At 60.3% G+C, this 16,288-nt stretch overlaps 1 protein-coding gene and 1 non-coding gene across 2 annotated transcripts; one reads left to right on the forward strand and one right to left on the reverse strand.

Moving 5' to 3' along the window:
- Positions 1–9,738: 9,738 nt before the first annotated feature.
- Positions 9,739–11,857, forward strand: EHS24_003226 (uncharacterized protein; the record flags this gene model as incomplete). The annotated part of the gene is made up of 3 exons (XM_028618924.1): positions 9,739–9,799; positions 9,887–11,584; positions 11,649–11,857. The coding sequence occupies 3 exons, from the start codon at positions 9,739–9,741 to the stop codon at positions 11,855–11,857; spliced, it is 1,968 nt and encodes a 655-aa protein (XP_028472812.1).
- A 3,667-nt stretch (positions 11,858–15,524) lies between these two features.
- On the reverse strand, positions 15,525–15,625 carry EHS24_003227. Its single transcript has one exon. It is a non-coding gene; the product is annotated as a tRNA-Glu (tRNA).
- Positions 15,626–16,288: the final 663 nt, after the last annotated feature.

The following is a 16,288-nucleotide window of genomic DNA, read 5'->3' on the forward strand; positions in this document are numbered from 1 at the left end:
TCCTCGTCGCGTTTTGTCGGTAGTAATGTCGCACGCTAACGCCTGCACGCCTCTGGTAGCGTACACCGCAGATGCCGAAACGCCGTATTCTGATCTATCGAGACTGCTACTAGTGTATGCCAAGCACACAGAGGCCGAGCACTTGCGTCAACATCCACCAGAGAGATTTCCCAAGCTGCCAGGTCAACGCTACGAGGAACGACGATGGGTCGGAAACCTTGTCGAATAAGTGTGCGTGTGTAAACGGGGCTAGCTACCCGATGCCTCTTGCCGATACCGCTTCCTTCGCTAGGCAAATGTTCTCTTCTGGTTAGCATGTCAGTGTGGGCCAACGTGGGCTGCAGACCATGACAACATGCTGTCTTCCCCGACCCGTTGCTCTGGTGGAGAGGTGCGAGGTGTGAGGTGCGACGCGCAGGCAGTCCAATCGCTGTTCCCAAATGCTGGTCGTAACGACACACAGGTAGGTGTGTTGGTGGCCTGTGATCCCGCTAAAGTTTTGCGCTGGGGTTTATCAATCAGACGCTAAACGTACAAGTGAGACGCTAAAACAACCGTGAGCGAGGGCGCGGGGGGAAGACATTGTGGGTGCGAGCGATAAAACGACAGCCGACCCCCCGTTCGTTTTCGTGTCCAGTGCGCTACAGTGCGACGTGTTTTGGGGGGCTTTGCGTAAAAGTGCAAAAGTCCAAGTGTACTACTGTACTGCACCACACCATTGCAATGCACGAGCCTTGCATGCACAGGATGTGGTGGGTGCGAGAGGGCAAGTGGAGGGCGACCGCGAGGGAGGCGCCACAACCGGGCGCCAAGGTACACGGTTAGTGCGATATTTGGTCGTCAATCAATCAATAGGTGGTAGATATACCTATTTTCATTCAGGTGGCTGTTTTTTTCGGCCAGGGACAAAGTGTGGATTGTTGTCTATTTTTCTTTCTTTCTCTTGTTAATTACTTTTCAGGACTTATATTTTTATTCTCCATGAGCAACATTGAGGAATCCAGTAATCTTGAACATGGAGTTGTCGAGCAACGTTGAATTGAAGGTATTGAGCCTCTCTGCGCCTCTGCTCATGACGTGGTCCCGGAAGGGAACGAACGGATGGACGACTGCGTGAAAGAGGAACCAAGAACAAAACGTCAACTGCTGTGCGCGGGGGTCTGGGGCGGCCATTCAGTACTTGCTCTCGAGGCTTAGAGTTGGCGACGAGCGCTTGAATGAAAGCGACCTGACTATAAATGGAGTCAAAGCTTGCTGCTCGCTTGAGGTCAAGGCCGGTGTAAGTACAGTACCAACCCAACCTTGAGTTTGAATTGGGATTTGCAGCAGGATACTCCGTCAATACTCCGTTGCTCAATGGGGTTCCCGGTTTGCTTTGCTCTCCTTCCCAGAAGCGGTTCCTTTGCCACTCTTGCTTCTGGCTCTCATTTTCTGGACCTGTGGGGAAGACCAAGGTACTAGCGACTCACCACGCCTCATTCAGTACCGCCTAGTGCTCATACAGTACCTGTCGTGTCTCCTTCGATCGGCCATCTGAAGAACCGAGTATGCTGCGAAAAGGCGTTTGTTCGCACTTGCAAGGCAAGACCAGACAAGACAGTGAGTGGTACAGTGGGTGGTCGTCGTCGTCGTCGTCGTGGTGCAAAATCGCCCATGTGGTGTCCAGCACTGCGTTGTTCCGTGTCCGCGCTAGTGACCGTCCATCCCCTTTTGCTGTACCGTCCGCCCCTCCGCCCCTGGCCCCCGTCGTCGTGTCTGTAGGAATCGAGGTGCGGCCAGGTTGCGTCACAGCTGTGGATCCGGTCAGGTCAGGACAGGTGTGCCGAGAACGTCGACAGAGTGTGACGGTCGGTCACATACAGACGATACCGGTTAGCCCAACGAGCGATCACTGAATTGGACCTGGGCCGGTGCCGCGGCCACTCGCCACTTGCCACTCAACGACCTTACCTGGTATCCTGATGCCACCTGCCGGCCCCCAAACTCTACTCGTGTCCCTTCTGGTAGTGTCGTTTGCTTGAGATCTTGAGATCTGCCAAGACGTCCACCTCCCTGGTGGACTGGGCAGTGGCGACGACAAGGGGGGGCAGGTTAATCTCGGCTTGCAACAACAACACCGCAGCACTACGTCGGTCCGTCACCTCCGCCCCCCCCCCCCCCCCCCCTACCGTTCTTCCCTCGCCCAATATCCCTTACGCTAGCCCCGCATGGCCACACGTATGGAGTGTGTTTCGGCACCGCACCGCCAAACGGTTCCTGCTGGCTGGCCGCTGGCCGCTGGGCCGCGAACCCTGCCTGCTGCCTGCGTCCAACCCCGTATCGATGGTTCCGACAACTGCGCATTGTTAGCGCCAACGCAAGAGTCAGAGTCAGAGTCAGAGTCAGTCCGTCATGAGTCAGTCAATACATCACGCGCGTGGGTGGCATAACCAGTCTCAATGCAGCCAGAGTCAAGAGTCAGAGTCAGAGTCAGTCCGGCATGGCTCGGCACCAGCCCTCATCCGCTGCGGGCGCGGAAACAAGAGCAACACAAAGCAACGAACACCCAATCGTGTACAGCGCACCTTTTCCTGCGCGGGTGTGCACTGCACGACACGCTGCACGCGCCACATGCTACACCATGTGCTGCATGCCACACCGCGCGCCGCGCCCGCCGTCGAGCGCACAGGCGGGGCAACTACTCGGGTATGGTTAGTACCAACGTTCCCAGCGCAGCATGGACAGGACAGTGCGTACAGTGGACAGGTAGCGGGGGGGGGGGGGCAGATTACAACCGGCGGCTGCGGCGGCGGCGGCGGAGGTTCCTGCGCGCCGGCAGGGTGTGCGCTCTGCGCACCTGCGTCCGCCCATACCAGACGCGCATTCCAGTCGCACGCATATCCCCATGCCGCATTGCTTGTGCGCGCATGTGTGCGCGTGGACGAGACGGTGCCCGCCGGTCCTTGTTCTTGTCCTTGTCTCCTTGTCCTTGTCCTTGCCGCGCTCGCTCCCTTCGCTCCCTTGTGCGTACCGTGGCGCACGCCGAGCGATGCCCGTTAATAAAAAAGACACGAAGAAAAAAGTTGGGGAATGGGCGAGGTATGTGCCACACCTACACCGCAGCTCCCAAGGCACCGGGCACGGGCGCGGTCGGCCGGGGGCGGCGTGCAGGACACGACACCTAGGACACAAGACGCAAGACGCAAGATGCAAGATGCAAGATGCACAGGCGCACAGGCGCACAGGCGCACAGGGGCGGGCGCGGGCGCGTGTCTCGCGACATGTGCAACACATGATGATGAGCGTTTGATCAAGGACGCCAAAGTGTGTTGCGGGTAGGCGAGGCGTCTGGCCCGGTTGGCGCCCGGTCGGGGCGCCGTTGGCTCATTGGGTTCGGTTCATTTGAACACACATTCATTGTTTATTTCGGCCCATTTGGGCGCGCCTGGCGGCACATTGTTACACGGACCATGGATTTCTGCGCAGCAGAGGTGGTACCATGTACCATGGGCCATGGGCCATATGGCGTTGGCGTTGGCGTTGGCGTTGGCGTCGCGGGCAATATCAAAATCAAAGTCAGATCGCAATCGCAATCATCCCAGGCGGCGTTATCTTGGACACGCGGCCAGGTGCGGGCGGGCGGGGCGGGGCGGCATTCACGTCATTGCTGCAACACACACTGCACACTGCGCGGGTTACGCTTGCCGATGAGCCATGAGATCATGAGAGGGGTCGTCGATGTGCTGCGGAGCGGGAGACCCAGTCCCAATGTATCTTTGTACCATGTGTGTGCCAAGCGCGACCGTTGCGCTGGAAACAGATTCAACGTGGTACCATGTCCTTGAACGTGGCCACACTGGCGCCAAGACAGGTGTTGCATGAGGGAGGGAAGCAAGGCTGCAAGGCTGCCACGAGCTGGTGTGTGTGGCATGTGTGGTTCTGCCTCCATATGCTGGGCCTGCTGGGTGCGTAACGGGACGTGCCTTTTGCGCCGTCCTGGTGCGAGCGTAGTCCAAGGTCCAAGGTGAAGCGGGTATCGCTCGCGTCTTCTACCCGAAAGGCCCGAATGCAAGTCACACAGCCAGCAGCATGGCAGCGGTCACGATGCACGACTGAACGCGGGCCGCGCGACGTGCGCGTGCGCGTGCACCCACCCGCGCGGTGCCAGAAGCTCTGGCGGGGTCGCCAGATTGACACAATGGACTGACGAAAGGGGGGGCCAAAAACAAGGTCGGTTCACGGTCGCACACCAGGTGGCCAGGTGTCGTCAGCGCGAGATGTGTGCGTCTGCGCAAGAGCAAGGCACGAGACAACCCACGACCAGGCCACAAAAAGTGATGATCCTTCTTGTTGGGCTGCAGCCCCCGCGCAAGCCAGCGGCGGTCGCCGCCTGTGCTCTTCGTCTTGCTGCAGCTTCCTGCCCCGTGGCGCTCTCACGAGAACCGCGAATCGTGCATCTCGTTTTCATTCTCCTCCCTGTGCATCTGTGCATGCACGGATGCCGTGCCGTGGCGGTGCGTTGCTGACGATGTAACAGCAGCACCAGTAGCACCAGCGGCAGCACCAGCAGCAGCGGCCAGCGCGGAATGGGACTCGACGGTGCGGGTCCTGGGCGCTGCCAACGCCAGCGAAGCCGGCCGCGCGCCCGCCATGTCGCAGGGGGGCGCTGAGGGCGGGACCTGGCACCTGGCACCAGGCCGACCTGGCCGACCTGGGCAAGACACGTCCACAAAATCAAACGCCGGACTGCGACCAGATGCGCGCATAATCCCAAACGCGCGACCGAGGGGGACCGGGGGTTTACGGTGTGGCCGGGGTGGTTTGGTGCATCGACTGTAGGTTTGCAGAAAAACACCCGAGCGGGAGCCAACATGCCACCGTGGTAGTGGCACACTGTGGCCTGTGGCCTGTGGCCTGTGGCCTCGTCTGGGCTCTGTCGCGACGAGGATGCAGCATGCTTGCGATGTCGCGTTCCTCTGGAGCTTGACATGTCGCGGCAGACATACAGTACGGCAGACACATTGGGGGCCCAGCATGGCCTTCGGGGACTGAAAATCCACAATGCAGCAGCTGCTGCTGACGCTGCTGCTGCTCCTTCTCAACACGGCACACAGTTTTACGTTGTTACGCTTCTTTTGCACACCGCATGCACACACCATATGAAGCAACTGCCGATACTGTTTCGTCCTCGTGGAACCTGGCACCTGGCCACCTGGCCTGCGACAAGCAAGGCCCGCATGCGGTGATGTGAAGGGGTGTGGGTATGGGTGGGTGCACGGGACCAGCGGTGTCTGTACCTTTGTCGAGCGCGGTCACAAAAGGTCAAAGGTCAAGGTCAAGGTCAACCAAAGGTCAACCAAGGTCAGTACCTCGTCTCATTTGGGGGTGTGGCACAAGTGTGTGAATATCGTGAAGAGGGGTGGACAGACTAGAGACTAGACGTAGCGCCAAAAATGGTCACGGCTGTACGGCTAACACTGACACACACCGTGTAAGCAGCCATTAGTGGAAACTGTATTTCGTCTCTTTGGCATGTTGTGAGAACTGGGGGAACGGGCACACACAGACCGACGCTCGGGTTGCCATGCTCACGCACACGATTGATGACATTCTTGGCAAGTGTGAATGCTGGCCGCACGATCGCCGTCTGGATCTGGCTGGGCTGGCGATGGCCACTTGGCCACTTGAGTTATTGTCTTGAAGCATAAACCCAGAGCATCGGGGGTCGGCGGCCAGTGCACCGCACACGTGCTGCCTGGCGTCAAGCGATCATTCCATTGTACTGCACTGCTGTGGTCTGGGACCATCAGCGATCAGCGATAGGCAGCATGCAGTGGGGGTTCCGACGTTTAAACGGCATGGCATGGAGCTGGGCCCATGGGCTTTGCTGGCGCCCATGGCCTCGCCCGCGCCGTGCCACATGCCTCGAGACATACAACCACCCATCAAACTGTATCTCGGTGACCGGCCGTCCGTGTGCCCCCAGTTGCATGCCACAACCCCCCCGTCCACTCGCAGCGAGGTAATCAGGCAGATTGCACGAGAGCCCGCTTCCGTTTCCTGGCGTGCGTGCGTGCGTGCGTTTGTCGGGGGGCGGTCGGGGGCAGATCCAATGCAACGCGCAGCAGAGCTTGGACATGGGTAGTCGCTCGCGCTCGCATCCAGAGACGACGAGACGAGACGAGACAAGACCAGCCGGAGACGGAGACGGAGACAGAGACGGGCAGAGGCGCAGGTCCAGTACAGGTCCAGTGCAGGTCCACTTGGTCCCCAGGGCGAACATGAAGGATATTGTGTGGCGACTGTGGCGTCACAGCGCAACCACTTCTGGGGAAGTGCTGGCTGCTCGGGACTGGGGGGGGGGGGAGGGAGCGCAAGCGGACGCATGTGTCGCCAAGGACAGCGTCAGAGGCAGTCCGTTAGCGAGTGCGAGCGGCCGACCCGTTCAAACGCTTCGTAAAAAGATGGCACCGAGAGGTACGTGGATACGAGACGTGTTCCTTTCTGCATTGGGGAGAGGGGAGGGAGGGCCACCGTGCTTGGCAGCAAGCAGCAGCAGCAGCAGCGTGTGCCAGTGCCAAAGAGGGGAAGCGAGGGGAACCGCTGGGCGGCGCGCGGTCGTGGCGTTTTGGGTGTCTAGGCAGGAACGGTTCATTCGGGGACCTTAACTGTGACCTTAGCCTTTCTTGAACTTATGGGGGGGGGAGGGTGTCTTTTCATGCCGGATGGATGCCTTTTTTTGCGTCACGGGCAAGGATCAAGGATGACGATGGGATACAACGAGACCAAAAGAGGCCGAGGTACGAAACAAAAAGACCCAACCACACGCTCACGGCGTTGCCGGCCGACCCGACCTGCCGTGACCGCCGAGCGCTTGTGGCCCGGGGGCAGAGGGGCTAGAGGGGGAGAGAGAGGGGAGGGGAGGAAAGGTACGGTGAAAGGGGAGGGGAAATATCATGGTTGCATGGTCGCCTGTTGCGTATGACGTCTCCGTCGTGTGTCTCTCGTTGTCGTCCTTTTCAATCAGTTTGGCCGGCCAGTGGCCAGTGGCCGTGGGATGCAAACCTCCCTCCCTGGGCACGGAGCGTACCTTAGATTTGAGGTCGCTCGTTCTATGGGTGGGAGCAAAAAGCAAGAACTCTGTTTTTTTTTGCTTGTTAGGTTTTCGTTGTCCGAATCGCCTATTTGGCGCGGCGCGCTTGCTGCTTTGAGGCAAAAAGGGGCAAAAGCATGCAGCCTGTGTCGGAGGACGTGACACGGGGGGGCACACCGCCGGGAGCGCTTATTTTTGGCCGCGTCATGTCCATTCGACCGTGCGCGCGCGCGGGCGATGTTATGTTATTATGGCACACGGTAGTGGGTCAGTGTGTGCGTGTGATTGTCGTTTGCGATCGTGGCGGGGGTCGCCTGGGCTGGGGCTGGGGTTATGGGGATGGCCTGGTGGCTCGTGGCTGGTGGCTCATGTCATGCGTGTCACCTTGTTTTCTCGCTCCCATGTTGTCACGAACGACGTTGGATGCGTGCGATGCGAGTGTGAGTGTGCATGTGTTGTGGATGTGGTGCGGCTGCGGCCGGGGGAGACCAGGGCAAGCGGGTTGAGCGGCATGGCGCTTTACGTGAGTGATGCGCCGTGTGGTGGCCACGAGGTATGGCCCGATTCTGATATTCTGTCCTGTGCACGCATGTCATCGTTGCCATTGACATTGATGGGGCCGATGGGGCAAGGTAGGATGGCTACGGTGCGGTACCGGGCCGGATAGGGGGAGGCTTTGGATGTGGGTTGTGTACCCGAGTCATCCGGGTTGAAATGAGAGGAGACGTGAAATGTGACCACAGGGGACGATGACACGAGCGACAGAGAGCGCTAGAGAGCTCGAGAGAGATACGATCGAAAGGGGCCAGGTGGTGTGCAAAGGCTGTGGCCGTTGTGGGTGGGGGAGAGGGCGATTGGGATTACCTTTTTTTTGCTGAAAACGAGGAACGAGATGGGCCGTGCCTGAGTTATGTCTCTCGCGTGTACGTCTCGGTAGACAGGGTTTGGCACCAAAGGTGGGGGGAAGGGGGACGGGGTGGTGGAAGCAAGAGCCTGGCGTGTCACCGCCGTCTCACACGTACACACGCGTGTGACAGCAGGACGATGCGGTGTGTGTGGATGCATATGGCCCATTGTGGAGAGAGAGGGAGAGAGAGAGAGGGAGAGAGGGAGAGAGAGAGCTGAGAGACTGATGCTAGCGTGTTACAGAACTGGATGGTGTTGGGGGAGAATGAGATGTAAGCAGCCAACGGGTCCCTTGAATCGGGGTGGGTAGTAGCGCTGTAGCCACACCACCCACACACCCACACTGGCGCACCCACTCTGCCACTGCACACGCGCGCGCGCGTGTATGGTGTTATTGAAGATGCACTCTAACCCCTGAGTGAGCAGTGGAGGAGGAACGGACAGAGGGAAGACACCCACCCACCAGGTACCCCCGGCCGCTTGCCCCCTTCCCCCACCCACCCACCCCGCCCGCCTTGCCGCCCCCCGGGGCTGTCATGTCTGGTTTCCCGTGTGTGATGCAAACTAGCGTGCGCCGGCGTTGACAACCCCCCCAAGCAGCAGCAGCAGAACGACACTGAAAAAGCACGCGTTCCTGGGCGGTGGGTGCTGCTGGAGCTGCTGGCCTCCTCCTGGCCTCCTGCTGCTGGGATGCGCACGCGCGCTGCCTACCCACCGACGGCCACCAGGTCCCAGCGACAGACACACTCACACTCTGCGGCCCACACGCTAGTTTAGCACACACTGTACACACATTCTCTCTGTCCGCCCCGTCTCCTCTTGGTCGCCCACACACTCTGCATGTACACGCACACACAGTACATAGATGGTGACAGACAAGCTCGGCTCCCCCTCTCCCCGTTCACTTTATAGATATACCCCCACCTCGAACACCCGACCGCGTGCTTCTTCAACAGGCAGTGCTCTTTACTACACCGTCTCTCGCGCGCTCAACGACCACCACCTACACACCCACACCACACCCACACCCACACCCACACCCACACCCACACCACCTCCTCCCCACCCTCCCCTCCCTCGCCGCCAACAGCCAGCTGTCCGACGTCATCCATCCACTTGAACGGCCCCGTTGCTGACTCCCCCCCGGCCCCCCTCGGAAGCAATATTTGCCGTGTGCCCGTTGTTGGCGTCGTCCGCCCTCGCTGCAATCTTCCCGTCCGTGTCGCCCATTTTGGTGCTTCACACAGACGACAACAACGACGGCGACAACGACAACGACGACCACCCCCACCATCGGTCCTTGCCGCGTGCAGGTTCGGGGTATCCCCTCTGCCCCGCAGCCGCCGCTCACACAAAGAGGCCACCGGGTGCTAGACCACTATAGACGGAGCTGCGCGCGCACCCCCAGGCCCACAGCTCGAAACACAACACTGGTCCATCGCGTGCTTCTCGGCCACCCCGGGTGCCTCCCAAGTCACCACTAGCGTCCTTCTAGCCCGCCGCGCACCCTCTCTCCCATCCGACACCCGTGCCCATCACCATCCATCCCCCCCATCAGTCCAACTCTGGTTGGTAACGCACTCTCTCTCTCAACACCACCACCACCAGCACCACCACACCACCACACCACCACCCCCACCTACCCTCCACTCACCGCCTTGCTTCCTTGCTCACCGCCTTCCTCGCCTTCCGTCCCAACCTGATGTTGCCATTGTTGCCTGCACCCCCCGACCTCTAGTGCCACCCGCTTCACCGTCGACATGCTCGACCTAAACGTCTCCTCCAAGATCGGCAACGCCGTAGGCTCCTTCCCCCACCAAGGTGAGTCTCGCACATGTGGCGCCAAGCGGCAACCACCGCCGCAGTCTGTTTCTCTCCCTCAACTGACCACTCCCCCCCACCCCGCAGGCTACTTTGGCGTCACTCCCGTCGTCCTGGATGGTACCGTGCACACCCGGCTCGCGGCCGGTGCCGAGCCGCTCATGGTCCGCAACGTCACCATGCTCGTCCGGTGCTACGAGGTGCGCGAGTCTGGCCCATTTCGTTCCAGCCGCGAGAACATTCTCTGGGAGCGGCGGCAAGACCTGTTCTGCCCACCAGACGGTAAAGACGCAGTCTCCATCCCTACCGAGTGGGAGCGGCCATTCTCCCTCACCATCCCGCCCGAGGCTGCCGAGCATGCGCGCGGCACAAAGTCGATGCGAGAGTGGCGCGTCAAGTGGCGTCTCGAGGCCGTCGTCAACCACAAGCCCATCCAGTATGTCGGAGACCGCGTCGCAAAGGCCTTTGTCCTCGACCTCCACAACCACCGCACACCACAGACCCCACCACCGTCCACAGCGGCAGGCGCGACCATTGGCGCCGGTCACACGTCCACCCAGCTCTTTATCAACCCGCCCCATGGCCCGTTTGGCCCGGGCGACATTATCCCCATCTCCCTGTCGGCACGGCCTGAAGACTACGGCTCGTCCATCCGCAAGGTCCAGGTCATTTTGGACCGACGACTGGAAATGCTCGACGACAAAATGTCTCCGCCACATGCGTCGTCGTCGTCGTCTCGCAGGCCGTCCCCAACACTCGACGACGGGCAGGGCAACAAGTCGAAGCGCATGTCGTCCATCTTCCTCCGGGGTTCATCGCCACGCTCTGCTTCGCGGCTAGCAGACGACAACAACGAGCGCGTCAACGTCACGCGCATCGCCGAGGCGCCGTGCGACATTTCGTCTGCCGGCGACAGCGGCGCCATTTGGTCGGTCGGCTCGATCCAGCTGCCCCGCCGTGGCAACCGATGGGACACGGGCGAGACGGAACGCACCGAGTTTGCTGCCGTCTCGTTTGATTTGCGAATCAAGTTGACGCTCAAGACGAAACGGGGCACGTCCGAGCTCGTGTCTGCGCCAGTGCCTGTCGTAATTGTTGGCGCCACCACTAGCGAGCGCGCTACTGCTCAGAACGCCGCCGCCAACAGTGCCTACGAGACGTCGCGCAGCATGGTCAAGGCGAAGCGCAGTCGAAACCGTCACTCGGTGTACCAACAGCACGACGTCGTCCACTTTTCGTCGGGCAGCACACTCAAGGGCGGGTCGTCTAGGAAGAGTCTCACGCCGTCACCGCCATCAAGGTCCACAATCAACCTCGGCATCATCAGTCCTCCTCCGCCTCCTCCCGTGGTCGTCGCCTCGCGCCGCATCCCCAGCGCCGAGGACCTCGACAGCTATGCCGACTGCGAAAGGGAATCGTCGCTCGAGTCGACCCCGTCGTCTCACCGCGTCACCCTCCCGCCACTCCAGCCCTACTACCCGACCTGCGCCACCCCGGCGCCCAGTACCGGTGCGGACAGCTCGAGCTCGAGTGCAGTTCTGTCCCCTGACGCGCCGACAGATGAGTACGAACACGTGTACCAAATCCGCCAGCAGTCGGGACGGAGGATATCGGCCACCACGAGCGACGACGAGGAAGACTTTCAGCCGTCGCGGTCCCGCCCAAAACTCCACGCGACACCCGCCGAGCTCTACCCCGTCCCCGGGATGCCGTTTGGTCTACCGTTCCATGACCCAGCGTCCCCGTCGCACCCGGCGCCGGCGCACATGCCCATCCCCCCCGCCCGTGCGCAGGCAGCCCCTGCCGTCGCTGGACGCTCTGGGCTTTGGGCTGCCACACGTCCCCGAAGAACACCGCCCGCTCCGTCGGCCTCGGACAGCACCCACATCGTTTGGCGTGTACACTGCCGCCGCCAAACCTACTTCCTTCCCCAGCGGCGGCCCACCACCCGTCCAACGGCCCAGCACGTCCAGTGGACCTGGGTCGCGGTCATCGAGCTTTGCATTTGCCCTGCCACCGCTCCCAGAACAGCGAGTGTCCGAACCACGCCTGCGATAGAAAAAAACAAAACAGACATGCCCACACACAACTGCCCACCCACCATAATACCCGCACACTCGGCACACGCACCGGTTGCGCCTGTCATCTAGTTTTACCACCAGACCTCTTGATCTGTCTTTTTTTTCTCCTTTACGAACATTTTTTGCCATACAGTATCATCCACCACACCACCACCACCACAACTACATTTAGCGCCCCCACCGGCATTTGCCCCTCAACCCAACTCTCCCCATCTCCCATCTCCTCCATGACGGCAAACCCCCCTCGGCCAGTGCCCACCCTGTCATACACGCGCACAGCGCACTGTTTCACGCAAACGTAGCATTACAAACTTGCATGTATCTAGATTGCACCACGCGAGCGAGCGAACGCGCGAGCAGGGCTGTGGGGCGACTCGACTCTCTTGACCTAGGAAGTGTCTATCGGCACGCCCGGCACGCACGCATCATGTGCACATGTCACTATACTGGGCGTCACTGGCGCAGCACGCTGCGGGCCGATACTGGCCACTGCCCGGCCACTGGCGAGCACCGGCGCGAACGCGAACGTGTCTCACGTGTCGGTGTTGCGCCGAGTAGCCCGAGTAGCCCGAGGTGTGCTGGGGGTGGGAGGGTGATATTTGGCCGAGACGTGCCGATACATGGCAAACATTTGCCCCTGATCCTGATTGCTGCCCGAACACATGCCAATTGCCCGCCAATGTGCCGAGATGGGGGGGGGGGGGGGCGACATGGCTCACACCCCGCCACACCCCACCACGGTGTCACAACGGCCACACACCCCGCGCACGCCCGGGCGCGCCCGCGCGCCATGCCGTACCATGGCTGACTCAGGCCGTACTCGCGGGCGGGGGGCCTGTCACAGCGGCAGTGGCAGTTTCAGTGGCAGCGCAGCAGCGTGTAGTGGTGGCCAGCGCATTGTCTCGGCGTTTGCTTTGGACCTATCTGTGCGCCGAGGGCAGCCTGCTGCGTACAAGCCGATGTGCGTGAGTGTGTGTGTGTGTGTGTTGGCGTGTTGGCGTGTTGGCTCTTTTTGTTTCGTCTTTGTCTGTGTCTTTGTTCTTGTTCGCGCCCCGCCCTGTTTTCCTCCGTTACAACCGTGTTCTGCTTGCAGCACAACTAGCTAGCTATAGCTAGCCGGTGAGCTAGTGCTAGTTAGAGAATGCGGCGGCCACGGGCCCCTGCAGCCAGGACGGTGCCACTGCCCACTGCCCACAGGCGCGCACGGCGGCTATGTCGTTGTGCATCAAAGCCTGGCTCGGCGTCTCCGCAGTTGGACCGTACTGTACGGCTTGGCACGAGTGATCGCCGTCATTGCAAAAACCTGAGCCATCACCGTCCTCCCCCCACTCAATCGTCACCACACACCTGATATCATTGGTAGGCTGTCCCTATACTAATTTCCGTCCCCTTAGACGGGCCATACGGGCAATACGGGCTAAACATGGCCCGTCCGCACCCACACCGCACCGCTCCACACCGCACCGCTCCGCACCCTCCACACCTACCGGCGTCCGCTGTGTCGTCTACGCAGGCTGCAGGCTGTGAAGGGTGACGGGTGGGTTCCCTTCCGCCATGACCCGCCCGCCCGCCCACGGGCCACGGGCCACGGGCCAACGCCGGGCGATCAATCGGCCCCCCCAACGCCTCGATCCTCGATTTCTTTTTATTTTGCTGTTTTTTTTGGCAACCCGGCCATCCCTTGATCCCTTGATCCTCCTTTGATGCCTCACCGCGTTCGGACCTCAGGACAAGGCGGCAAACAAAAAAATGAAAGCATCCAGACTCACAAAACGTCGCTCGACGCCGCCGCCACTGCGGATATCCTGCAACGGGCCACCACGGCCACCACAGGACATGGCCGGCCTGCGTCGCGGTCGCAGTCGCAGTCGCCCCAGACGAGAGATCCAGAGATCCAGAGATCCAGAGACTTGCGGTGCATGAGTCACACACGCACCTTTCCTGCATTTCCTGGCCGCGCCAGCGCTGGAGCTGGCATGACCTAGGACCTAGGACCTGTTCATGAACCGCATGGCACATCCCCGCCCCCCCCCTGAAACTTCATTTTTGACACCTCAAACTCGTCCTGATCCAACGTTCCACAGGCCACAAGGCCACAAGGCCATAGGGATGAAACCGATTGGCACGTAAAAGCTATTGTGGTATTCTCTATTCCTCGTCCACTCACACACACTCGACTGTTTCGTGTTCGTGGACGTGGAGCCTATCGGGCCATCGATGGCGTCTCCTGTGTTCAACAGGGTCCCAGTGTCCCTGTGTACCGTGTGCTCCCTTTTTTGGCTCGTTGCAATGTCCAAACGACACTAGCCACCTGTGTGCCGGCCGTTACAGCACGCTAGCTAGCTAGCTAGCATTCGCATGCATTCGCCCCCGCCCGTGCCGTTGGATCGGTGGGTGCGCACCCCACACCACACCACACCGCGCGCTCGACCTGAAACAGGACAGACTGCCAGGCCATTCGAGGATCGAGGACAACGCCGTGGAAGTGGCGCCGACTACTGATCTCCCTTTTGCCCCCTCATCCCCGGCCCGCCCGGACAAGGGTAGCGGGGCATATGGGTATATGCACACGCAAATTGTGCCGAGACGACGGAGTCCCCGGCGCGCTCGCCGGCAAGGCTGGCGTCGCGGCCTCGCTAGTCTCGCTGGCGCGGGCAAAGGGTCTCGACACCGAAACCACTCGCTGTACCCCGCACAGGCCAGTTGTCTCTTGTCACGGTCTCGGTCCACGTCGACTGGCACTTGTAGCCGCAAGGCCGCAAGGACACGAGGGCCACGAGCCGCGCCGCGGCGACATGTCGTTGCACGCTAGCAGCTAGCACGAGGTCCGTGCAGGCTCTGTAAACCTGTGGCCTGCGGCCTGTGGCAGTCCTCTTTGCTCGCAGCGACATTGACGGCGGTGCTGGTGTGTGTACATGTACGGATCCGAATGAGTTGCACCAAACACCGGTACACCGGTACACCAGATCGTCACGTTGCGGCACAACCTTGGAGCAAGACATGAGCTGGCCGTGGCCGTGATAACCTCTTTACCCCCTTGTGGAAGAATCCGTCGTCGGCGCTTGCCTCCACGTCGTGTGCTACTTGCCGCAATCCAAACTTGTGCCACGGTGGTGGATGTGCGTGCCGGCTTGCGTCGTTTGCAACATGGCCGAGAACTCGACGCGGAACCCCACGTAACCCGACACAGCAGTGCATACCATCCACCCACGCATGACGGCCTCGCGGCCATGAAGACTCTCGGGGCCTTCGTCAAGGCATGGTCGATGAAGTGAGGGGCGCTACCCACCGCCACACGAACGCGAGCCAGCCGAGCGACAGGTATGGGAGACGGACTCCATCCCGGGCACTGGGCCTGGCATCCGCGTGTGGAATCTCATAGTCCTCGAGGAGGCGAGGAGGCTGCCAAAAGCGACTTTGTAAGTAGTCTTGCATGTATCTTGCAAATCTTGGCTTGTCCAAAAACGACACACGCAGATACCGACAAACGCCCCGTCCCATTTTCAGCTCACCGCCACTCTCCTTCCCCCGTCACCTTCAACTCAACCGACCGACACCTCTTGCCCCCCCACCCATCCCAAACCGTGCAAAACATGGCCCCGACCGCAAAAGATCCAAAAGGGACAGCTCTTGCGAACCACAGCTTCTCCGCCAGGGAGTTGAACCCTGCTCTACCGCGACCTAATCCTATTAGGAAAGACTCCCTATTGAGAGGCGGTTATACTAACCGATATACTAGCGAAGAGGCGATGTATACTTGTTTGGAAGTGCCGTGGGCATCTGGGACGCGTTTCTGCACGTCGTCCTGATGTGTTCGGAGGAGATTTAGCTGTTGGACGACAAAGAAGGAGGTGATCAGGTGGATGGGTGGCGGAGGAAAACGAGGAAAACGAGGTTTCGCGTGACTGAGCCCTGAATTTTGGCGACTGAAAAAAGTGGCAGTCGAATGGGTTTCTCGACGAGGTGGAGCTGCTCATACGTGGATCACGACGGCAACCTGTGACGATACTGCATCGCTGATGCCCATCAGACGCTGTATCGGCTCGTTGCCTACGGAGGGAAATGGTTGTCCGGTGCCAGAAAGGTGTGTATTTCCTTTGGCCAAAATAATAATCCGCAGAAATATCAAATTTCGTGAAGCGGTGTCCATGTCTGCTGCTGACGAACGTTTGCGCAACCTGTGGCTGTGATCAAGGCTCGTTATGGCGGTACCAGTGGGTCCTGGTGGGCACTGTGATGGTCAAAGAGTGCCGTCGGGTGGCCATCACCGGTATGCCCAGGTGTCGCCCCGGTTTCCCACAGAAGGGAAGGATTATTTGCCATCTTCCCGTTCCTTCTTCCTCGCCATGGCTCCTTGTACTTTTACAATACACCCTCCAGCCACCTCTTCTCTCTCTCAACTCCATAC

The sequence above is a fragment of the Apiotrichum porosum genome, assembly GCF_003942205.1.
Source record: "Apiotrichum porosum strain DSM 27194 chromosome Unknown scaffold_15, whole genome shotgun sequence".
Classification (NCBI taxonomy): domain Eukaryota; kingdom Fungi; phylum Basidiomycota; class Tremellomycetes; order Trichosporonales; family Trichosporonaceae; genus Apiotrichum; species Apiotrichum porosum.